The sequence below is a fragment of the Nothobranchius furzeri genome, chromosome 15 (genome assembly GCF_043380555.1).
Source record: "Nothobranchius furzeri strain GRZ-AD chromosome 15, NfurGRZ-RIMD1, whole genome shotgun sequence".
In the NCBI taxonomy this organism is placed as follows: Eukaryota; Metazoa; Chordata; class Actinopteri; order Cyprinodontiformes; family Nothobranchiidae; genus Nothobranchius; species Nothobranchius furzeri.
The window spans coordinates 32,791,466-32,814,175 of NC_091755.1; the positions used below are offsets into that span (position 1 = coordinate 32,791,466).

At 38.9% G+C, this 22,710-nt stretch overlaps 3 protein-coding genes across 3 annotated transcripts in view; 1 reads left to right on the plus strand and 2 right to left on the minus strand.

The window, feature by feature from the left end:
- Nucleotides 1-1,536: 1,536 nt before the first annotated feature.
- LOC139063305 (PRELI domain containing protein 3B-like) lies at nucleotides 1,537-5,847 on the minus strand. The gene is made up of 6 exons (XM_070544736.1): nucleotides 5,050-5,847; nucleotides 3,856-4,024; nucleotides 3,673-3,762; nucleotides 3,314-3,384; nucleotides 3,078-3,180; nucleotides 1,537-2,983 (listed from the first exon to the last, which is right to left on the minus strand). The coding sequence occupies exons 1-6, from the start codon at nucleotides 5,079-5,081 to the stop codon at nucleotides 2,864-2,866; spliced, it is 585 nt and encodes a 194-aa protein (XP_070400837.1). The 5' UTR covers nucleotides 5,082-5,847; the 3' UTR covers nucleotides 1,537-2,863.
- A 1,323-nt stretch (nucleotides 5,848-7,170) lies between these two features.
- Nucleotides 7,171-8,476, plus strand: atp5f1e (ATP synthase F1 subunit epsilon). The gene is made up of 3 exons (XM_070544737.1): nucleotides 7,171-7,298; nucleotides 7,647-7,768; nucleotides 8,290-8,476. Coding segments are annotated over exons 1-3 (156 nt in total). The 5' UTR covers nucleotides 7,171-7,266; the 3' UTR covers nucleotides 8,292-8,476.
- Nucleotides 8,477-8,670: 194 nt separating this feature from the next.
- The window catches only part of si:dkey-11f4.7 (piezo-type mechanosensitive ion channel component 2), a 35,255-nt gene continuing 21,215 nt past the window's right edge, over nucleotides 8,671-22,710 (minus strand). Inside the window, exons 31-56 of the mRNA XM_070544738.1 lie at nucleotides 21,660-21,819; nucleotides 21,158-21,247; nucleotides 20,925-21,010; nucleotides 20,265-20,330; nucleotides 19,993-20,105; nucleotides 19,073-19,193; nucleotides 18,916-18,987; nucleotides 18,588-18,754; nucleotides 18,306-18,502; nucleotides 17,981-18,142; nucleotides 17,412-17,732; nucleotides 17,057-17,315; nucleotides 16,715-16,903; nucleotides 16,423-16,630; nucleotides 16,055-16,187; nucleotides 14,908-15,055; nucleotides 14,612-14,826; nucleotides 14,109-14,267; nucleotides 13,879-14,026; nucleotides 13,562-13,750; nucleotides 13,330-13,422; nucleotides 12,142-12,311; nucleotides 10,041-10,157; nucleotides 9,771-9,850; nucleotides 9,401-9,626; nucleotides 8,671-9,308 (exon numbers count right to left, since the gene is read on the minus strand). Coding sequence (XP_070400839.1) covers nucleotides 9,053-9,308; nucleotides 9,401-9,626; nucleotides 9,771-9,850; nucleotides 10,041-10,157; nucleotides 12,142-12,311; nucleotides 13,330-13,422; nucleotides 13,562-13,750; nucleotides 13,879-14,026; nucleotides 14,109-14,267; nucleotides 14,612-14,826; nucleotides 14,908-15,055; nucleotides 16,055-16,187; nucleotides 16,423-16,630; nucleotides 16,715-16,903; nucleotides 17,057-17,315; nucleotides 17,412-17,732; nucleotides 17,981-18,142; nucleotides 18,306-18,502; nucleotides 18,588-18,754; nucleotides 18,916-18,987; nucleotides 19,073-19,193; nucleotides 19,993-20,105; nucleotides 20,265-20,330; nucleotides 20,925-21,010; nucleotides 21,158-21,247; nucleotides 21,660-21,819 — 4,145 coding nt within the window. The 3' untranslated portion in view covers nucleotides 8,671-9,052. The remainder of the gene's footprint in view (nucleotides 9,309-9,400; nucleotides 9,627-9,770; nucleotides 9,851-10,040; nucleotides 10,158-12,141; nucleotides 12,312-13,329; nucleotides 13,423-13,561; nucleotides 13,751-13,878; nucleotides 14,027-14,108; nucleotides 14,268-14,611; nucleotides 14,827-14,907; nucleotides 15,056-16,054; nucleotides 16,188-16,422; nucleotides 16,631-16,714; nucleotides 16,904-17,056; nucleotides 17,316-17,411; nucleotides 17,733-17,980; nucleotides 18,143-18,305; nucleotides 18,503-18,587; nucleotides 18,755-18,915; nucleotides 18,988-19,072; nucleotides 19,194-19,992; nucleotides 20,106-20,264; nucleotides 20,331-20,924; nucleotides 21,011-21,157; nucleotides 21,248-21,659; nucleotides 21,820-22,710) is intronic.

Below are 22,710 nucleotides of genomic sequence, written 5' to 3' on the forward strand. Positions count from 1 at the left end.
GGCCACACCCACTTATCTCACTCTAATTACGGTTTCACACTGGAAGCATCAGCGCCGCAAAACAGCAGCGTAAGGTTTACTCGCGAACTTCAAAGTGGCCCTTTTCACACCGGGAGAGTCTTGGCCACGGCACGGCGTCCTCGCTGTGCTCTTCGCTGGACTCGCGAGATCACAAAATCCCTCGAGACTTCAAAGCTCACGGTTTGTTTATGCAATCCGCCATCAAGCCAAAAGTAAGGAATCACATTTGATATCACTGTTTGATGTCATATATGTTGTTGTTCCTCTCCACTGCCAGTATTAAAGCCATGAAAATCACACCGCTGCACTTCTGGAACGACGGTGTGAGTAAATAACCCATTGGGTCGCACGTAAGCTTCATAAATACGAAATTGTTTTGCTGCAGTACTTTTATTTTGAAAACTACTGGGGATTTAACATTGAAACTGTGTGTGATTTCCTGTCTAGCCCTATGTTAACTGAGGAAATTTACGTGTCCCAGAAGCAGCTCATGGCAAAAATAGAACCCGGCCCTATTTTATTTCCAGGTGCGTCCCAGCCGTGCCGCTTCTGGACCGCACAGCGTTGTGGCTGGTTTGAAACACTCCATAGACTATAATGGATTCTATTTGAAGCAGTGACATACCGCTGCCGTTCCATGCCACTGATGCTTTCAGTGTGAAACCGGGATAAGGCTGCTCTAAGTTGAGAAACTCTGATATCTGAAGGTAGAGCTGCTTCTCCTTCAGCAGAAACTCTCTCTTGAACGTGAGAAGTAGTTCTATTCTACTCATCTGTGACATCACAAAAGGGAATTTTTTGGGACTTGTTTTTAATTCCTAAAGCCAAACACTGATAGAACAGGGATGGATGAGATTTTCTTAAGTTTCTGTATTTAGAGTCAGTAGAGACCCACATGGCAACACAAAAGAATGCTAAAGTTAAGTTTTATATAGTATGTCCCCTTTCATTTAAAGTCCCATTAACCTCCTCATTTGACCCATCCCCATGGAAAGTGGTGAGCAGCAGTGGTGGCTGCACTTGGGAAATATTTTACATAGTGATGCACTGATATGAAATTTTTGGGCTGATACTGATATCCGATATTAATATCACTGTTATGGCTGATAACGATATACAAACATTAATGCTTCTAAAATCAGCAGATTTTGTATAGAATGAAAATTATTAAAGCTGAATTTACTTTATGTACACACACATTTACACTTCTGAGATGATTAAAATAACGGTCACAGGACTAAAATACACACACACACACACACCTTCTGACAAATAAACAAATGGGAACAAGATGGAAAAAATATCTGTCAGTATCGGCCCAGCTTTATTCATTGGACCGATACCGATAAGTTAAAAAATTACTAACATCGGCCGATACCGATAATGATGTTGATATATTGTGCATCCCTAATTTTAAATTTAGTTTCTATAAGAACTGAGCATCTACAAGTTGATAAAGGTTGGAGGCGTCTAAAATACTGATAATTACCTGAAGACACAAAGACATTCGTAGTATTCATGAAACAATGTCCTCTCTTTATTGTTGAAACATTCCAGTGCTGCCTCTTTAGTTTACAACATTCTTGGAATGTAGCACCATGGTAATATAAATATATACCTATTTACAGCCATTTTGTTCAAATGTTCCCCTTAAAAAAGAACAATAAATCACTACTTCTTGTTAAAACTAGATGCTACAGGGTTGCTAAAAGTCCCAACATTTAAACAGTCTGAAGTGGAAGCAAGAATGGAAATTCTCAACATGAAATCAAATCAGACTCCTGATGGTGTTGACCTCTGTGAAGACATTTCTAACATTGTTACTTAGCTTTAGATCAACCACAGTTCTTCTGAATGTCAACTTTCATTTATGATGATGAAAATGTTCCCACATGAGATGTTTGATGAATCAAAACAGATTCTATTGAGCTCTCTACGTGTTAAGATTGTTAGAAAACATTTACAAAATCAAATACTGAAAGATTAGTGAAGTAGGCTTATTACTGCAAACTAAGCTGTACAAAAATGTATTAGTTGTTTAATGGTTACGCCCTGCAGAGTTCCTCCAACCACACAGATACTGCAGAATGTCAACGTCAGTGCTCAGATTTGTACCCCTCAAGGATTTTCTTCCACTTAAAAAGTACAAAAACCCAGAAATAAGTTAAACATTGAAATATGAACATTCCTAAACCGTAACACGATACAACACATCAACACTGTGAGAGCAAATGTGAATTTAAAAAAAGATGTTTTTAAACCTGGAAAGTCCCTAAGTGACAACTGAGTGAAAAACTAATTTTCTGGCATGAGCAGCAAATAAACCAGCATCTGCAAAAAATAAACACACCCTTAATTTCACTTCAAATCTCAGAAGCTGTCAGAAAGAGCCAGAGCTGATCCTCTCCAGATTGTGTAGCTTGCAAAGAAAACCTTACAATGCCTCTGGTGGCTTTATTTTCCTGATGTTTTGGTTCGTTTTGCAGTACGAAGCAGGATCAGCCAGTCTAGAAATGTAAATAAACGCGTTACTAAAGCTCTATGAAGGTTTGACACAATAACGAAATGTTAAAGGACCAACAGCAGCAGGAAGTAAGAGACAATGCTGACGTGTAGGCACAGTGTGACTTTTTAAAAAAACAGAACGTGCCCATTATGAGCTTCAAGTTTAGTGTGATTGGAACCTGCTTGTCGGTTAAACCATCATTAGCTCAATGTTCTCCGCCTACAAGTAGACCTGACACAGCTAATTTACAAAGGATGTGGGGCGGTGGTGTTTAGGCAGGTTTTGGCAGGTGAGGTGAGAAGTCCATCAGTTCATGAAGCAGAGGAAAAGCCGGGATCATTTGTCTGCGACGGTGGCAGCAGCCATTGGAGCACGTATGGAACCACGGGCAGTGGCTGCCAGCTCCTCGATCTCGGTGTTTAACCGCCTGATCACCCACTCCATCGCCTCTCGTCCCTGACACAGACACACAAGGTTTACAGACATTAAAGTGAACTGAAAAAACTTGGTAAAGAAAAATGGATTTGGGAGATTTTAAACATAGCCTCACCTTACTGGCGTTAACGGATATGGTGTTAGCCATGAGACCCTCTAAGTAGCTGCTCAGACTGACACCTTTTACACTGATCAGAGCCTCCTGAGTCAGCACAGTCCTAAAAGTACACAAAACAAATGCAAAAAACAACGTGATTGTTGCCGATTTTAGACCGTATCTGAAACAATTATCATACGTAAGCTTTAAACTAATGTTAAATTAATAACAAATATATTTGGTGGATCACTTACTTATCAGGATCTTGTGGATGAGGCTTGTATGTCAACTTCTCATCCACAGATACTAGGTTGGTAAACGAGATCTGGGAAAGTAAAATTGTTTTCTTTAACATCATGAACTGTCAGGAATTTGATTTTTAAATAACTACAGAAAAGACAGAAACAATATCTGTGCATGTCCACTTTAAAAGAGATATTTGCTAACATAGCATGGTGCTATGCATTATCCTGTTAGTTACACTAGCTGTGTTTAAACTTGTCAGTTAAAGACCAGTCAGGCAAATAGGATCAGACTCAGTCTGGAGGACTCAATGTTATTTATTAACCATCTGTTGTTGTTGTTGTTCTTTTAAAGTTTATGTTCCACTTACATTTGTTGACTGCAGCTCTAAGGTTTTCTGTTTGGGGTCCACTACTGAATGTTCCTGAACATAGGTACAACTTCTTGTAACCCCAATGATCTGAAGAAGAAAAATATAAAGATCAAGCTGGAGGAAAAGCAAAAAGACTTCCAACTTTATAACATTAAATTATGATTCAGATTTAAAACCTACTGATTTAGCTATGGCAGGGAGGCCCCACTCAGTGCTGAGCAGTCTGGTGCTGTGTAAACGGCCCTCGGGGTCAACATTTCTGTCCAGAACATCCACACCAAATACACTTGGGTTCATGGGGTTGGGGTATTTCTGCATTGCTGCCTTGGTGACCGTCTCCCATGGATGGCTGTTAAAATATGGCACAGTTTAATAAACAGGTTTCTCAGATATAATTTAGCATTTGCTACTTTTTTATGTCAGAAACCCCTGAAATATCTAAATGCACTCTTTTACTCGTTAAATTGTTTACAACAAGCCATGTTTTGGACAGACTTGTCCTTTATTAGAATCTGGATCCAATTATTGTGCGGGATTTTACAGAACTTTTTACAATAAATCATGAAATCACGTGGAGATTATAGAACACAATGCTGCAGTATTGTTCTCTAAAATAGTTTCATTTCCAGTTGATTACATCAGGATTTGGACCACACTGTCCCATTCAGCATCAGCCGAGTCTGACCAGCCGTTGCCAAGGAAACGCCTCCTCCTCACTGCGCAGACTCACTACACCACTATGCATGAGCTCGTCTAGAAACTTCTGGAACTATGAGAAAAGTAAACCGGATCATTGTTTACATCTGACATCCATAATCCAAAGGATGGTGGGATGTAAATAAATCCTCGTGTTTTCGAGGTTTAGCCTAGCTTTGGCAGATAGGAACCATCGATAGGAACACGAACATTATGTAACGCTGATAAAAACGGTACATAATGTCAAACTAGCGGGCAGATAAATGGAGATACGAGAATCTCAACGTGATTGCTGTAATTAAAATGTTGTTTTAAGCTTTTAACAAAAGTGATGTATCTTAGTAAACAATGGTATGGGTTAAGGTTAGCATCTAAAGCTAACATCAAAGTAAACTCGGCTGGCGGTTAACTTGGAGCACACAAAAAAACAGCATTTAAAGCTTCTTATATGCTGAGCTGTTAGCTGGTACTGTTAACTACCATGCTAGTAAGGCATTAGACGAGTTACTTAAAATAGCAAATTTCTTTTGTGTCAAGTTTCCTAACTTGTCTACAGCGGCGGCTAAGGAGGGAAGCTAACCGCTATGAAGGAACAGACTTATGAAACAAATGGACAAAAGAACGTCTACCCAACAGGTATACGTGTTTCAAACACCTTATACAACACGAGGTACTCACTTGAATATGTGTTCGGACGCCCAGATCTTCATTTTTGTCGGCTATTCTGTCTGCTCAGCAACTGGTGACTTTCAGCGTCAGCGTGCCCGAAGAGAGGAAGAAGGAGACGGGCTGAAGGAGAAGCGGGTGTAGAAAGGGTGTAGTTCAATCAGATACTTCCCCCTAGTGGCAGGAACAGCTACTACACTTCCACACGGAAAATTACACTATTTATTTATTTATTTATTTATTGTCGTGCGCTTGTATGTTCACAAACATGCTTGGGGTGTTTTTTCTGTTTTGAAAAGACTTGATAAATCAGGTCAGTTTCGTGAACTGCATTTCGCATTACAGTTGATTGTGTGGTTTGGCTGCACATGTGGATGTACATAAACCTGCTCCGCTTAGGTTGGAGGTAGGTCCGTGCAGGGATTACTGGCTGGCTCAGATGACCATTTTTATAATTGAAACTCAATTCTGTGATGTGCTCGGTCTCTTTTTTACCAAACAATAACATAAACTCTAAGGCCTTTGACAGAGTCAATCATCAGAAATTATTCATCAAGCTACAAAACAGAGGGGTCCCTTGATACCTAGTTAGGATTTTGCACTTCTGGTACTCTCATCAATTGATGCAGGTAAAGTGGGGGGCAGAAGTGTCTGAACCTTTCTCTGTATCGAATGGAGTCAGACAAGGCGGGATTCTGTCTCCTGTCCTTTTTAACCTGTACCTTGATGAGCTGTCTGTTACTTTGAATGATGGTAAGACTGGATACTTGGTGGGTGACCGCCTTGCAAATCATTTAATATTTGCAGATGACCTAGTCCTCATGTCTCCCTACAGCGCAGGCCTGCAGCAGCTGCTCAGGGCATGTGCTAAGTATGGTGAGCAATTTGACATCCTGTTTAACCCTAAAAAGAGTGTGGTTATGATTGCTGCTACTAAAGGGGACCTGAAGCTTAATTTTCCATCTTTTAACTTAACAAATCAAGTCCTCGAAGTGGTAAGCAAAGTGAAATACTTGGGGCACATTTTAAGAAGTGACCTCTGTGATGACGAGGACATTAAGAGGCAATGTGGTAAGTTGTACATGCAGGCTAACACTCTGGCACGTAACTTTGGTATGTGCTCAGATTCTGTTTAAGTGTCCCTCTTTCGTTCCTTTTGTACTCCTTTCTATACATCCCACTTGTGGTGCAACTATAGTAAGGTAGTAATGAAGAAGCTTCAAGTGGCTTATCAGGATGCTTTTAGAATCCTCATGAAGCTCCCTAGATGGACCTCTGCAAGTCATATGTTTGTTGTGAGTAACATCCATACTTTTCATGCACTTCTGAGGCTCTTCATGTATAAATTCATCTGCTGACTGAGTTTGTCAGCTAACGCTGTTGTTAGAGCACTGTCATCTTTAACTTACAGTGACACGAGGTACTCCTCAGTCCTTTTTAAACATTGGAACAACTGCCTATATGGTTTGTAATTAGATGGTGTTTTTACTTTTATTTTATTCTTGTTATGGACATATCCCTTGTCTGAAATAAAGTTTGAATGAATGAATGAATGAATGAATAAACTGCTTAGGGAGGGGCTCATCTGGAATCTGAAACAGGGACTTTTTGCTCTGTTTAAATTTTCTTCTAATAGATAGTTGCACCTTGTTGTCCTTAACATATTCACAGCACAAACTTTGAGGATGTTGATGCAATCTACCAAATTAATGCATTGGTCTTCTTCAGCTGACTTTAAAGTTAGTTGATGAATTAAGGACCGATTAATAAAAAGCTTGGATCACCTTTGATTTACTCCTTGATCTTGGCTTTTAGTCTTAGCTGGTAAAAGCTTGATTTTATAACTTAATTTACCTGATAATCAAATTTTAAAGCTCACTCAAAATCATTCAAGAAGTTTATATCGTACAGATAAAACGAGTCAAGAAAATCAGAGAGGCATTCAATGAAGATTTGTCCAAACAACAAAATCTCAGTCTTGTCATTGAGATAAAAAAAATCACTTGTCATCCGAAAACGTTTATTTTCACTTAGTTTTACTTCAGAATTATTATTATTATTATTATTATTATTATTATTATTATTATTATTATTATTATTATTGAATGAACACAGGAATGTAGATCTACTCCATTCGTTCTCCTATTGGCTGAAGAAAAGCGGAGCGTAACTAAAGCTACGTCATCACGCATTCATGCGACTTGTCCTTGAAGCTACAGCATAGCCAATATGGTCGCATACTGGAGACAGGCAGGCCTAAGGTTAGCAAAATATGAACAAATATTCATTTAATGACAGAAAACATTATTTGGAGTGTGTTGGTGGTTTAATTTGGTAGGCTAACTAGCATTACTTGTGTAAAAAATAAACTAAACTAGTTGTTACACCGGTCAGTAGTATACTGTTAGCTTTTGAGGCTAATCCATCGGCTCTGACCAATGCCAGTGTATTGTAGTAATGCAGTGTATATAATACGTGACTGTTTATAATGCATTGTTTGTAAGTAGACAGATATTTTGTACTTAGTGGTTTTTGTGTGTTTTCATAGTTGTCATTATCCTCGGTGTAAATCCGTTAGCACGAGGCTAACCCGTGTTTTCTCCCTGCAGCTACATTCGCTTCTCCGCTATCTGCGCCAACGCAGTGCGGGCGGCGCTGAAGCCTCAGTTCAAAACCGAGGCTGTAAAGGCCGCAGAAGCAAACGTCAAAGTCTTCAAACCCAAAACAGCATGTAAGCTTCACGGTTCATTCTAAACTACTAAAACTTTCTTTCCTCTTTTTGAATCTAGGTGACATCTATTGAAGGTTTTCCCTTTTCCTACTTGTAGATTTACATATCAATAAAATAATCTTTTACGTATTTTACTCGTGGCTCCCATTTAAATGGAATGTAAATTTGATAATAAATTTAACGGGGGGGGGGGGGGGTTCACTTTATAAAACAGAAATGTTTGTAAAATTAATAAGTGATGACAACAACAATTTAGAGACATTGAGATGATCTCCAAATCAGAATTTAAGCTTGAGAATGATGAGTGGTTTCCTTAAATTGTTTGAAAGAATTTTAAAGAATGTTACCACAGTTTGTTGAAGCATTTGTTGGTTGTGTTCATTTAAACATCTGCAACCAAATAGAGGTAAGGTAGCAAGTCTGTCACAACTTTTTGTGATTCAAAAGCTGAAAAGTTGCATGTAAACAAAGATTTTTGTTGCCTTTGTGCAACTGATGAGGTTTTCTGTTTTTCCCTCTAGGATATGAAACCATGATGTAGATTTTTTCTTGGTGAGGCCTCGTCACCATCCTGTTCATCACAACATGAGGATGTGAGGGGGTGCTGGATAACATCTATAAGATGTATTAAAAACTGGGAATCTAGATGGATTTGTTTTTCCATTTGTAATTAAAGATGTATTAACAATAAACCTCATAAATACTGTTTCTCTTGTGTGTTCTTGTTTGTGAGAATGCTAAAGCTCTGCAGAATGATGAACTAAATATTTTTTGTCTTAACAGGTTTTTATTAGATATCAATAAACTTATGCAGTTGAGTGCATAGTGGAATACAGAAACATGTTATTTACAGAGGTATGAGTGTGTTTCATTTTATTTTTCTATATTAAAGAATTGATTAGAATATTTAATAAATACCAACAAATTCATTCAAATACCAACAAATTCATTCAAACCTATCAAGAAAAACATGCATTGACCAAAAGGGAAACTTGATCGTTTAGATGACAGTATTCATTAATTCTAATATAGCTTTTTAAATCTTACAAGGTCAAATTATTGATAAAGATGTGGGGAAAACAACTGCTGTAGCTCTGGCAGAAAAAAATGTTAACTACAGTGACAAATAATGGAGATTTGTAAAAAAAAAAAATTTGGTCAGTCAAAATAGGCTCTTCAAAGAATGATGTAAATGAAAATTAACTGTGCAGTAAAATTAGGAACATTTTTTTCCACATTAAATTAAAAATGTCTGCCCGCTAAAAGCGGACGTAGAGCAGAGTCCTAGCTTTCCTTCTTCTCTCTGGTCATCTTGATCATGGTCTCTGGTGATCGGTAGAGGAAGATGAGCTTCTCAAACAGCGTCTCCTCCAACTCCATCTCCCCCGTCTCACGCACCACAAAAATGTCCGTGCAGAGTTTCAGAACACGGTCGACGCACGGCAGCTCCTCGAACATGATGGACCGAGATATCCCGTTAAAGAATTCTCTGACAAACTTCCCGATGACCAGAACCACAGACATGTACAGGCCAACAATTCTGAGGCAAAGAGAAACGTCAGCAACATCAGATCAGTCTGTTTAGGAGAGATTTAGTGAATTTTAGTTCGGTACACTCAATCCTCTACCTACCCGTGTCCAGCCAGAAAGCCCAGACTTGAGGGGCTGACTTTGTCATTGACCACAACAATCTCAATGTTGTGACATTTGGGCTTGGAGGAGGTGAGAACTGGGGAGCACTCTTTCACCACCCACCACTGATCGGCATCTCTGTCCGATGTTTTGTTGATCTGTTGGAGTTTAATGGACATGGGCCTGAAGAAAGCCAGCGCCTGGAGTTCCGGGCGCTCCGATGGCTCTGAGAGAAGACACACAGAGATGGTGGCATAAAACAGCTCCTGAAAGCTTTAAAGTCTTTAAAAATGAATGCAATAAACTGCAAATCGTTCAAGCATTTTTATGCAACACTGAACTTGCATGTAGAAATTATTATATTTCTCACCTACTGTCATCCTGGTGGCCATTTTGGACTCTTGTCCCTTGGGACCTCTTATAAACTTTGGTAGCAGAGAATTAATTATCCTGCAGAACAGAAAAAAATATTAACATTAATGCTGAATCCTAGAGCTCTGTAAATATAAACTGTGCTTTGGTGTGATATCATAAAAGCACTTCTGTTTCACAAAAGTACAGCTGGACGTATTAATTACCACTACAAAAAAAAAATCAACATTTGAACTGTTGCATTCAGAATTTGTTCTCTGAGACTCACACAGGTTTGCTGCTGGTGCCTTTCAGCATTTGAACAATCCCTTCCATCAAAGCTTTGTCATCGAACTTCACGGTGTGTTCTCCCACGGCCTCTACGTTCATTGATATGGACGCATTTCTGAAGAGAAGAGCACATCAGGCGTCACACTTCTAGTGTCACAAACTTTGGTTCTTAATATAGATTTTTTTTAATCAGTATTTTGGCTTTCAGCCTTTCTATGGATTCATGCCCCACTGTGGGTCGGCTTCAAAAAGTCCTTTAACTTTTGAATCTTTAGAAAATTCAACTTTTTTAGGTTTTGTAGTTAAACACATTATATGTAAAAATGCATTTATTTGTGCTCATATAAATTGTACATTGACAATTAATTTAATATTGTAACAGTACCTTTTATTTGAAGCACCTTTCTAAAACCTCTTGGTCACCACCCGGGAATTAAAACATTAAAAACAAACCCAATTACAGTGAATGACTAACAAAGTTCAAATAAGAATAAAATACCTAAATTACAATAATCACAATGAGTAGGCAATCTTGAACAGGTGGGTTTTGACTTCAGCTTTGAAATGATGAAGGCGTATGGTATTCCTGTGTTCCCATGGTGACAAGTTGAGCAGGGTGATTGTGCAGGTTGATGGAAGCTGAGGATCTGTAGCATTGAATCTAGACCATCATTTGCCAAAGCTAAATGATTTTGTTTTGCATCTTGGTCTAGCAACTCTCCGCTGGAACCTCCGCAGCCCCAGCCAGTATTGTGGCTGGCCAATCACAGTGGGTAGGATGTCACTGCCACTGTAAGATGGCGACAGCTTGTTTGAAACAGCTTTGGCATCAATTTTGGACCATTTAGACTGGGGCTTTTCTTTGAGTCAAGAGCAGATAGAGGTACATTTGTTTACTTAGTGAAACAATGTATTTTCAGCTTCTTCCACAATGTAATGGTGGACTGCCCCATTAACTGACATCCATAGCAGTCCAATAACAGCACTCTATTGGTTTGGTGGGCCAGGGCAGTCAGGTGGGTGGGAAGTTACAGGCACTGAAACTAAGATAGAGATGAGTCATTTCACATGGCTTTGGCATCAACTTTGGACTATTTTTGTCTTCTTCCATAATGTAATGGCGGATTGCCCCATTAACTGACATCTGTAGTGGTGAGTATGTCCAGTTGTTTGCTATTCAATAAAATGTAGAGACAATTTGAATAACAACCGTAGATCCCTATGACTTGAACCAGTTCAACTGAATGCAAGAGATACCCACTGAGAATAATCTAGTTAGGAAGGTGGAGTGACAGAAGGTGTCAAACGACTGAGTGACAGTAAAGTTTATGGTGCTGCCAGGTTTTTGCCAGCAAACCTAGTCTATTTTCAGAGTCAGCTCTGGATTTGGCAGAGGTGTGGACTCGAGTCACATGACTTGGACTCGAGTCAGACTCGAGTCATTCTTTTAATGACTTCTGACTTGACTTGATATAATTTATAAAGACTTACGACTTGACTTGAACGCCAATGACTTGCGACTTGAATCGGCTTGCATCTGTTGACTTGAGGATGACTTGAGCATATTTGATATTTTAGCACAAAAGTGGCACGACATGGACAAAAATCATAAATCATTCTTTGTTCTGGGTTTGATCTTGTACTGCTAAATGCAGCAGCACTTTGTTTCAGTTGCACTTTCTGCTTGTTTGAACAAATACATTAAGCTTTAAGAATCTTTATTTCTGGAATTTATTATCATTGTCAATAAATTGAAGTTGCACAGATGACTTGATTGTTATTTGAAAATTCAAAGTGGACTTGGACTTGGCTTGGATTTCCAGATCATTGACTTTGGACTCGACTTGGACTTGGTTGTCTTTCTTTGACTTGGACTTGACTTGAGACTTGACTGGAAAGATTTGTGACTTACTTGCGACTTGCAAAGCAGTGACTTGGTTACACCTCTGGGATTTGGCATTGCAAGCACAACCAATAGTCTTCTCAAATTATTAGTTAATAAAGTATAGGGACACACGCACACACACACACACACACACACACACACACACACACACACACACACACACACACACACACACACACACACACAGTCTGACCTGACTAGCGTCCAGCGCAAAGTCATGTAAATGTGAGAGGAGCTGCTGAGTTCTTCTATCATAGCAGCTCGACTGGCCGGGCTGATGCTCCACAGCAGGCTGGCGTCGCTTTTGATTTTAGCAGCAACAAAGTCCTCAGCTTCATAGTTCATCAGGAACTGCATGGCAGACTAGGAGACAGTCAGAACAAATGGGGTTACGGTCCATGAATATAGTTTAAAAGTACAACCACTAAGTTCTGAAGAGTGTGTATTACTACTATATGTTTATGTTTATTCATTTGGCAGATGCTTTTATCCAAAGCGACTCACAATTTATGACCTATAGGACATGTTGTGATCTGTGGGGGAAACCGGAGTACCCGGAGGAAACCCACGCATGCATGGGGAGAACACGCAACTCCACGCAGAAAGGCCACAGCCAAGTTTCGAACCTGCGACCTTCGTACTGCAAGGCAACAGTGCTAACCACTGCGCCACCATGCAGCCCAGAGTATATATGCAGAGTAAACTTGAAAAATTACAACATGGTGCAAAAGTTCATTTATTTCAGTAATTCATCTTAGACTGCGAGACCATCTAAAGGCTCATGAACCCTTTGTAGATGTTTTGGGTTAATTAACTGATTAGTGTGACACTTTGAGCCGTTTCACAATATATTAGATGTCTGAGATTCAGAATTTTGGGTTGTCAGCTGTAAGCCATAATCATCGCAGTTATAACACACATATATATGAGACTTTAAATATCTGATTTTGCATGTGACAAGTCTATCTTAGTTTCATGGAATTACTGAAATAAATAAACTTTTGCACACTATTCTAATTTTCTCAGTTTCACCTGTAAATGAATTGAACCAAACATTGAAATTGATATTAGATTTTAAGCATTATTATTATTATTATTATTATTATTATTACAGAGGGGCACATACAATCCATATCGTAATTGCTACATCCAATTTAGGGTTTTATTAATCTAATCTGTGCACCCACTGTTATTCCATAAAAAGGGTTAAAAGGTAAAAAGAACATATTAAATTACACAGGACTGTTAGGTCTGGCGTGTCTGAATTGGGGTAAAAGATAGAACTATTTATTAAATAAATAATAAAACAACCAAGGCTATCTGGTGATGTAAATATTAGTTTCATCTGTTTCATTTCAAAATTAAAATAAATGGAACCTACTGGTTGTGTAGCATAGATTTTGGTGAGTCGGTTGAATCCTGCTTCTGTGTACGCTATCAGGTTCTGCTCCTGAGCGCTCATGGTGAACAGAGGCTGTGGAAACCCAAACGAAACAGAGGGATGAGTTCAGGAACGGTGGATAGACTCTGAGGATAATGTAAAGACTTGGATAGTGTGTGGTGGAATTTCAACAAACATCAAAGTCAACAATGCTTCGGTTTTGCTCACTGACCTCGTATCCTGCGATGCTGAGCTGGATGGAGACGTCAACCGGCTGATTGGTCACTCCAACGGCTGACTGCACCAGCGACATGAAAAGAAGCGGGAACCAGATGATGCTGATAAGCGCGAAGATGATGAATCCTCCCATCCCATATTTCACCACCTTCTTTTTCTTCTGCCCCGGAGGGTGTGGGTATTTCTGAAAGAAAATTGCTGTTTTTAGTACTTTTTGTGAAAGCTAAAACAGCCAACTGCTCAGCTGTTATTACATTAAACCAATAATTTTGTAATTAGATAAGGATAAGTACAGCAAAAACTCTCAGTTACCTTTTCAGACTCTCTCCAACACTTGAGAACAAAAATGTTAGCGTAAATATCTTCAACACAAATCCAGCTGGAGAGAGACAGGGTGGTGTCAGTCCAAACCCAGTCCATCACTGCTCGCAGCTCTGTTAGGAAAGGAACCATCCGAAAACTGGAAGAGGAACAAATGGGTGTGTAAATAATTCAAAAAATTGCATTTGAATCTGTGATGGAGGCAATAATTAGAGGTGCACCCTTGGAAGAGGAAGAGGTTGAGGTAGTTATAGTTCTTGGTGAGGAAGTTGCCCAGGATGCGGTTTGGGTAGCCACATTTGATCTGGTATGCAGAAAGGCCGAAGTAGATGCACTTTACAAAGTACCACAGCTGAGCTATTGGGTTTCTGTTGAACCTCCTGAACAAAAGAAAGACATAAAGGACCACCCAAGGCTTTAACAGATTTGTTATAATGCTAAATAAACTAAAATAATATAAAAATATTATTTGTTTTTGCTCTTCTGCTTTAAATGTCGTCTTTTTCATCTCAGAGTCATTACAGTAACACAAACTAAATAAATGCCTTTACTGTGTTACAATATTCATGTTTATTATAGTTTCCATAACTAAAACTAAGTCATATTTTACACATAGCAATGGCTCCTTCTGGTGTTTGAAAACATAATTGATGCTGACTAAACCGACCAAGTCCAAATGAGCTCTAAATGAGAAGAAAAGTGGTTTCAGGTAACACGTTCCAACCTCTCAGTGACACCAGGAAGAATGAAAAACATCCAAAAGTGTATTCCAAAGACCAGCACGACCTGGAAAACACACTTTCCCAGCAGAGATTTCTTCAGATATAGGGCCCGGTCAATGATCATGGTACCAAACTGCATGAGCAGCATTACTAGAAAAGCTTCAGGAACCTGGTCTTCTGACAGGGACTCTGAGATGTCTGCTACTGCAGAATATTTCTACAAAAAGACAAAAACTCAACTCAATTGTTTCAAAACTTGCGTTTTATTTTGTGTGAAAATAAGTAAGTCTTGCCGTACCCCAAAGGCCCAGTATCCATATATGGTAACAATGAAGTTGACAACATCGATGAGGAACATGAGAGCGTAAACGTCGCACACGGGGCTGTAGTCCGGATGGATGATGTCATAGAAAAACTGTCTAATGGGCAGATAGATGTGAAGAGCTCTGCGGAGAGAGGAACCTTCATCAAACACACATGCTGCTGCCATCTTGAAAAAGGGGTGCCAAATGTAAAATGTTGGTGCAAAAGGTTTAGCAGCCAGCATTTTGATATAACTTTTATCACATGGAAATGGAAATTGCCTACGTTTTATCGTACCAACATGTTTACATTTCACAGAATTTTAGCAGATTTAAATGTTAAATCCAAATCTTAATCTGAGCTGAATCTTTGAAGTGCAACCAGAGTCTAGATCGAAAGAAAGTAAATGCAAGTAAATGGGTAGTTTAAGCGGCATGGTAAATCAAAAGATTTAGCTAACAGATTAAACTTTTAGATTGAAATTTAACATTTAGATTTAGTTTTAACTTTTATATTTAAATGTAACATTTATGTTTAGATTAAACTTTTAGATTGCGTCTGAAATTTAGACTCACCTTTTGGATTTAAATTTAACATTTACATAGAAATGTTACTTTTATTTTTGACTTTTAGATTTGAATTAAACAGTTTGATTTAGGTTTAACTTTAAGATTTTAATTTAACATTTAAATTCAACATTTAGATTTAACTTTTAGATTTAAATAAAAAATTCGACTCAACTTTCAGATTTTAAATTATCAATTAGATTGTACTTTGGTATTTATATATAACATTTAGATTCCACATTTAGATTTATTTTTAACATTTAGAACTTTTTTTAATAAACTTTGAACTTTTTTTAATAAAAATATAAATTTAGGTTTGCATTTAACTTTTAATTATGCTAAAACTATATGAAATGTAAACATGTTGGGATGTATCTTTTGGGTAATTTACATTTTAAATGTGTTGAAAGTTTGCTAAATATCAGAAAACTAAAATAAATATCAAAAGACTGTGTGTTGGATCATTTACACATGTGTCCCACAGATGTAGCCTACAAGAACATTTTCAAACACCATCAAAAACAACCACAAATTAAATAAAATCCTAGAAAATATCAGTGAAACAAAAGAACGCACACTTCTATGGAGGCCGCTTTGATTCGCAGCATCGTCTCTCTGATCTGCTGTCTGATCCTCTGCTTCCTCGTCAGCGGGGTCCTGTGTCGCTGCATTCTCCTTTTCCTGCTGTTCTGCTTCTTTGGCTTCAACTCTCCATTAAAAAAATACAAACATGATGAAAAGATGAAATTTTACCCGATTATCTGTAAAACGAACAAACTTCTGGCTGTTTTTGTGTTTGCTAAAGTCACTTAGTTGTGGCGGCCATCTTTAATAAAGTAGACATACTCAGGAAACTTTTACCTTGTGGTAGCAGGTGATTTAAACAAAATGTAGAAGGCTAATTTCTTGCTAAGTCCCGTAAATGTCACCAATGGAAAACTCACCATCAGATCCTGGAGAATCCCTTCGTTTCCGTCTGCAGAAGATGGAAGTGGTGGAGGCCTGGAAGGGGAGGAATTTCAGCCGATGTGGAGCTTTCTCTTTGCTCCCCTTTTTATCAGCTCCTGTCATCTTCTTCTTGTCCACTTTTTTCTTCAACTTCTTAAAGAAATCCGGCATCTCGACCTCTTTGTTGTCCCATAATCCGTGGCACTGTGGAGTCAAGGGTGTGAATTAGGACCAACTGCAGGGAACGTAACGCGGGTGGGTGGGACTATGTGAGTAAACATCTTTAACCTTCAGAATGGATCGGTGGAAAAACAGAGCAAGCAGCTGAATAAGATCAAAGAGGACGTAGCCGTCTTTCTTCTCCACCCCGATGATGTTGGGTAGGGCGAAGGGCTGCTCGGCGTTGATCCCTCGGTAAGCAGAGGTGGTCCAAGGGAAGAAACCGAACTGGAAAAAGTACTTCACTACAACAGTCAGCTAAGACAAAGAGATGAGAGATGGTTGAAATGGGTCTTAATAGGTTGTCAGCTTCAATAATGAGTCATTTCCACAGTTTAATGGTAATTTAAGTTCTTAAAGCGCTTATTGGATGTATTATTTATGATCTTTCCAGCAAGTGTAATAACCCACTTCTGTGTAGATGATAGCAGTCATCCAGAAGCGCTTGGTGGGCCGGGGCACAGACAGCATGGCCCAGAGGAATATCAGAATGGGCAGGATGAGAGAGAGAAACGAAGCCGACACAATGTGGTTCAGGATGATGACAAAGTAACACAGCATCTCCGACTTGGACACCATGGTGTTATAAAGGGCAAAGGTCAACTTTAGGGGCCTCGGCAGAGTGGTGAAAAACTTATCAGACTCGGAGATCTCGTTGTTTTCAAACATGCTGCAGAGTGAAATGGAAAGAAGAAAATATAGATTTATAGAGGAGGTCTTTTTTAGGACATAACTTGGTAATAAAATTATCAGTGTGTTTATTTACTTGTTGAGGAGAAGCTCACTAGCGGTGAGGTTTCTTGTTTCTTCACTCAGAGGTCTGGGAGTCTCAGGGAGGTCCAGGCTTTTCTCCTCATCGCTCTGCTGGATTTCCATTGAGGAGCATTCTGCATATTTATTCTGATCGTCCTCTTCCATTTGCTCTATTTCTTCCTCCGGTTCATCGCTCTTCAACTCTGGATCTTCCTGCTGGCCTTCTTCTGCTTCTCCGTCTTGATCCTGCTCACATTTTCTCTCACCTTCGGTGTCCCTCTCAACGCACTCCTCCTGTTCATGGTCTTCTCTTTGAGCGACGGCATCATCATAACTTTGAAGAATAGGATAAAGTACATTTTCAGGAGAGAAACATCTGGCCCTGACGGATGGAAAAAACTCCGGCCCTTGAACACACAAAAAAATCCCTGACGTAGACAAATGCAAGCAAACAGAACTGAGCTTCATAAATTAACATTTAGAGCAAAAATGATGCTAACTGTTAGTGGGAGGGTATTTGTAAAACTTAAAAAATAAATCAATAAAGATGAAGTGACACTGATCTGAAATGTATTCCTTCACCTCTCTAGAAAATCGTCCGTTTCAAAGGAGCCCAGGTCGATGTTGGCTTCTTTCAGGAGTCTTCGTCGAAGCTGGTGGGCAGCAGGTGAATCATCAGGAGGATCGTCCAGATCCTCCTGTGTTGGCTGTCTGGAGACCAGCATCGTCTCATCTGTCATACAGCTGTCGTTAAACGAAAAGATGAGCCACATGAGGAAAGTCTGTCCGTGTGCGATCCAGCGTGCACGAGTACTACTGCCCCACCAGCAGATGTATGCGCAGAGATGGAGAAAGCACCTAAAGACTAAAAGGACACAAATGTGACCTCTTTTGTCCAGCCACTTACCTGGAAAAGCTGCTGCCCCAGGACATTTTGGAGGCTTGGCTCTTCAGCTTTCTGTAGACGTGACGAGAGGAGGAAGCAGCAGCTGGGGTGAGTGGGAGAGGCGGGGTGTCTAAACCGTCCTGTGACGACAGCGTGTTCTGACGGGATATCCAGTTTTCGTAGAACTGCTTCACACTCTCCTGACTCACCTCTTTACCCTGCAGAGCAACAGACTGTACGAATACTGATGCACACACAAAGTTTAGACAGTGCCTTCACTATAATCAGATTATTTTCATCCACCTTCTTTTGCTGCTGGTTGAGTAGAGCTCGCTCGAAACGTAGAACTTTAGAAATGTCCAGGTTTTCCTTACAGAAGGAGTTCAGACCATCTGTCAGGTCATCAAGAAGAAACTGAAGAAGCACCCAGCTGAACTTTATGGTGTTAATGATGCGCTGCAGGATGTTCTCTGCAAAAATAAATGAATAACTCAAACAGAACTGATTTAAAGTAACAAGTTTTCTTGCACATCTGAACGTTTGCAGCAACAAGCTGAAAGTTATTCCAAAGAAGATCCTTCTTTCACTTTCACTTGTGAATAAAGTGCTTCATCACAGGTTTTAGTTTTACCCTGTTCCTCCTCCTCCTCCTCCACCATACTTTCTTCCAGTTCTTCCTCACTTGAATCAGCCCTTTCAAAGCCTAAAAGAAGACATTTTTAGAGTTTTATTACTTTTCATATCTAGTTAAGATTACACAGAACCACATGACTTCATTTGTTTCTCACTTTGCTGCTTCTGGAGCTCTCTCTTTGCCCTCTTCTTCTCCTCTTTCTTCATTTTTTTATTTTCTTTCTTCAGGTCCTTCAGAGCCGTTTTGGAGCTGGTGATCCAGGCATTGTAGGCCAGCTGAAATGCATACAAACATGTATTTATTACACACCGCATGGCCTTTATTCCAAGGAAAGAAAGATCTCAATGAATAAAAGCCTGGAAAATGTGGTTCATTCTTTTTTATTGTTGTTGCTCCTCAAATACACGTCGCACTTCGCTCTTGTACGGGACGCTGAATGTAAAATGTCCGTGCAAAAGCTTTAGCACACAAAGCTTTTTACGTTTGGCACACTTTCTTCACATTTAAAATGGAGATTGCCTAAAATTGTACTAACATGTTCCGTTTCACATAATCATAGCTAATCTAAACATTTAATCTAAATTTAAATGCAGTGCAAAAGAAACAAATGCAATTGTTCAACCTTTGTTGTGGGGGCGCAACAAAACTGTGGGTTGTTCTGGCCTTTTAGATTTAGATCTATATTTAGATTCAAATCTAAAATTTAGATTAAAGTAGAAATGATGGTGCTGTCTGGGCCTCCCTGGCTACTGCCCCCGCAACCCAACCCCGGATAAGTGGCCGAAATAGATGGATGGAACTTTTAAAATTCAAATCAAAATAGATAGAATCAACTTTTGGATTTAGATTTAACTTTTCAGTTTTTAATTTAAATTCAAAACTTTAATTAAACTTTTAGATTTAAATGTAACTAGGGGTGGACTGGCAAATCAGGCTGGGCCGCTGGCTATGGGGTGAGGGAAGTCTCTGCTTAGGCTGCTCCGTCCGACCCCAGATAAGCAGAGAAAAATAGATGGACAGATAATTTTTGCTTTTTTTAATTGATGCTGCTCCAGGAAGTAGTCTGTATCTCACCTGGAAAGCTGATTTCTTCTTTGGTGGTTCCTCTTCCTCTTTCTTCTCTGTAACGTCTTCTTCGTCCTCCTCACTGTCGCTCTCAAACAAGTGGTAGCCACAGTTGTTTTCCACTGCGTTGAACAACAAGGCCAAAGTTACATCACTTCACAGGTGGGCTTCAGAGTAACTCAAAGGAAACAATAAATAAAAAATTAGGGAAATCTTGTTTTTATTGTTTAACCACTTTTTCTCCACTCGTCCCGACATAATCACGAGAGGCTGCTGCTCACCTCCAGGCTGAGAGACCCAGGGCTTCCACCATTTTCCTGCATCTCTCTTTGCCCTCTCATCATCATCTGTAAAACAAAAGTTTAATCTGTTTATTTATTCATGACTCGCTTTCTCTGAGTGATCAAAGAGTTGCGTAAAGATTACTTTATTGTGAAAAGATTGCAGTGAAAACCACATCAGTTAAAACTTTTATCACTGTGAAACATAATCATGACGACTCCCTCAAAACATCAACGATCAGAATGAAATTTTAAAAAACTGAAACCGTTTTAAATGTTGGCAAGTCTGAAGACATTTTATTACCCAAACAGAAAAGCTTTACTGGAGTTAGTTTAGCATCACATATCTATTAGAATATTCCTTTTAGGGATTAATTGGTGACTTTTAAAATTAAGCTTAGATCATTTAAACAGCTAAGATCTGTATTAATTAAAACATTTTAACCTAAAAAGTGATCTTGTTAACAGTGTATTAACCCTCTCAGGCTCAAAATAAGTTCTGATAAAAGGACGAACAACTAAGTCCTTCAGGGGTACTTCAGAGTTTAAGAATGCTCATGAAACACGTATGTGGAGTAACCAGGAAGGTAGGTTTTAACGTTGCAAATCTGCAACATCTGCCTCCAGAGGGTAAAAAATAAATAGATTATGTTTTGATACCCGGTGATGCAAGATCCTGATCTGTGGAAACCTCTTTGTCTTTAGCCGTAGGAGGAGTCTTCTGTTTAGATTTAATCTTCTCCATCCTACAGGAAGTGAAGAGAAAGGTTCATTACACACTGTTTACTCCTTCAAGAGTAATAAATGGGAAATAGAGATGGAAAATGTGCTGATCATCACTATAAACTGGATCCATTAATTGATTTAATTGCTGTTTTACTGCACGGTCTTACTGTCTCTTCAGCGTCTCCACAGATTTCTTCTCCATCTCCAGTCTGGCTGCGATCTTCTTCTTCACTTTGGCTTCAAACAGCTCAGCCCCTCTTGGATAAACATGCAGAACATTTTAACATGAATTTAACTTGTGCTGTTTGTATTTTTACAGCTCAGGAAGCTGCACAAACCTTTGAAAAACAAGGAGAAAATAGCATATTAATCATGGCACTAGAGTGAAATAAAAAACTATATATATATATATATATATATATATATATATATATATAGATAGATATATAGATATATATATAGATATACAGTATATATATATATATATATATATATATATATATATATATATATATATAGATATATATATATAGATATACAGTATATATATATATCTATCTATATATAGATAGATATATATAGCCAATATTTTTGGGTTTCAAGCTTTTAGAAACTCACTGAGCAGTTTGTAAAGTTTAAAACTGATTCTATGAAGTTTACGGTTCAGACCTTGAGGCTAATATCTTCGAGGACTTGAGATCTGACACCACGTAGAGAAAGTAGTAGCTGAGGAAGACTCTCCTTTGCGCCAGGAGGACGGTGAAGCAGATGGCATCCCAGACGATCCCGGCTTCCCCCTCTGGAAGCTCACACTGGTCATCGGGCTCAGCTGAGGAGAAAAAGAATAATTTATTTCAAGTGTTCTTAAGTAATCTATTTGAAAAGTCGGGGATTTGAACCCTTAACCTTTGATACAAATATATGGCAATACTGTTTGTTTCCTGCTACATTTGAGTTTAATTTAATGAACCCTGAAATACGTTTCAAAAATGTTGATTTAAAGCTACTTCACACCACTGTCTGTTCGCTGTTTCATGTGAGGCACTAGGGATGCACTGATGCATCAGGCCGATATCTACCATCTGTTACCATATCACTGTAGGCAGATGTACCCATGAACATGAATACGTAAATGCTACATTGGGCATTAGAGAGCGTAACAGCCCTGCGGCCATATTGGATGGGTTCCTCCCTCTCCAATCCCAACTGGAGTTAACTCAGAGTGTCCAACTATGCCCGTTTATGGTGCAGCCTACGGTTGCAACCACAAGCACACGATTGAAAACAGATCATCTGGGATTACTATTAACTTTTCTAGCGTACCTGTTGCGCCAGTCCACAGGGTGTCTACGAATATGATGCAGAGGTCAACCGATATTGGTTTTTCTATTGGCGATATCAATGCCAATATCTAGTAGACATGATTAGCAGATGGCTGTTATATACTGCCAATTTTGTTTGGGGGCAGTTTTCATGACCAATACTATTTTATACAACATTTTCTGCTTTTTTTTTTTTTACTTGCTAAAATGTCATTAATAACATCAGTTGGTGCACAACATTTCTGAAGCTGAATCCTTTTTTGAACACTTAATTTATCCATCTGTTAAATCTTAATTTTGTGCACTGCTCAATGTTAAAGTCAGACATTTTAATATAATTAATCAAACAAATCAATGAACAGACCAAGTGTTAAATATTCAGAACCAGTAAATTAAAA

Coding starts and splice junctions, on each gene's coding strand:
- atp5f1e (XM_070544737.1), top strand. CDS start 7,267: ATGGTCGCATACTGGAGACAGGCAGGCCTAAG. Junction 7,299..7,646: donor TGGAGACAGGCAGGCCTAAG/GTTAGCAAAATA, acceptor TTCTCCCTGCAG/CTACATTCGCTTCTCCGCTA.
- LOC139063305 (XM_070544736.1), bottom strand. CDS start 5,081: ATGAAGATCTGGGCGTCCGAACACATATTCAA. Junction 3,385..3,672: donor TAGAGCTGCAGTCAACAAAT/GTAAGTGGAACA, acceptor TTACTTTCCCAG/ATCTCGTTTACCAACCTAGT. Junction 2,984..3,077: donor TATCCGTTAACGCCAGTAAG/GTGAGGCTATGT, acceptor TGTCTGTGTCAG/GGACGAGAGGCGATGGAGTG.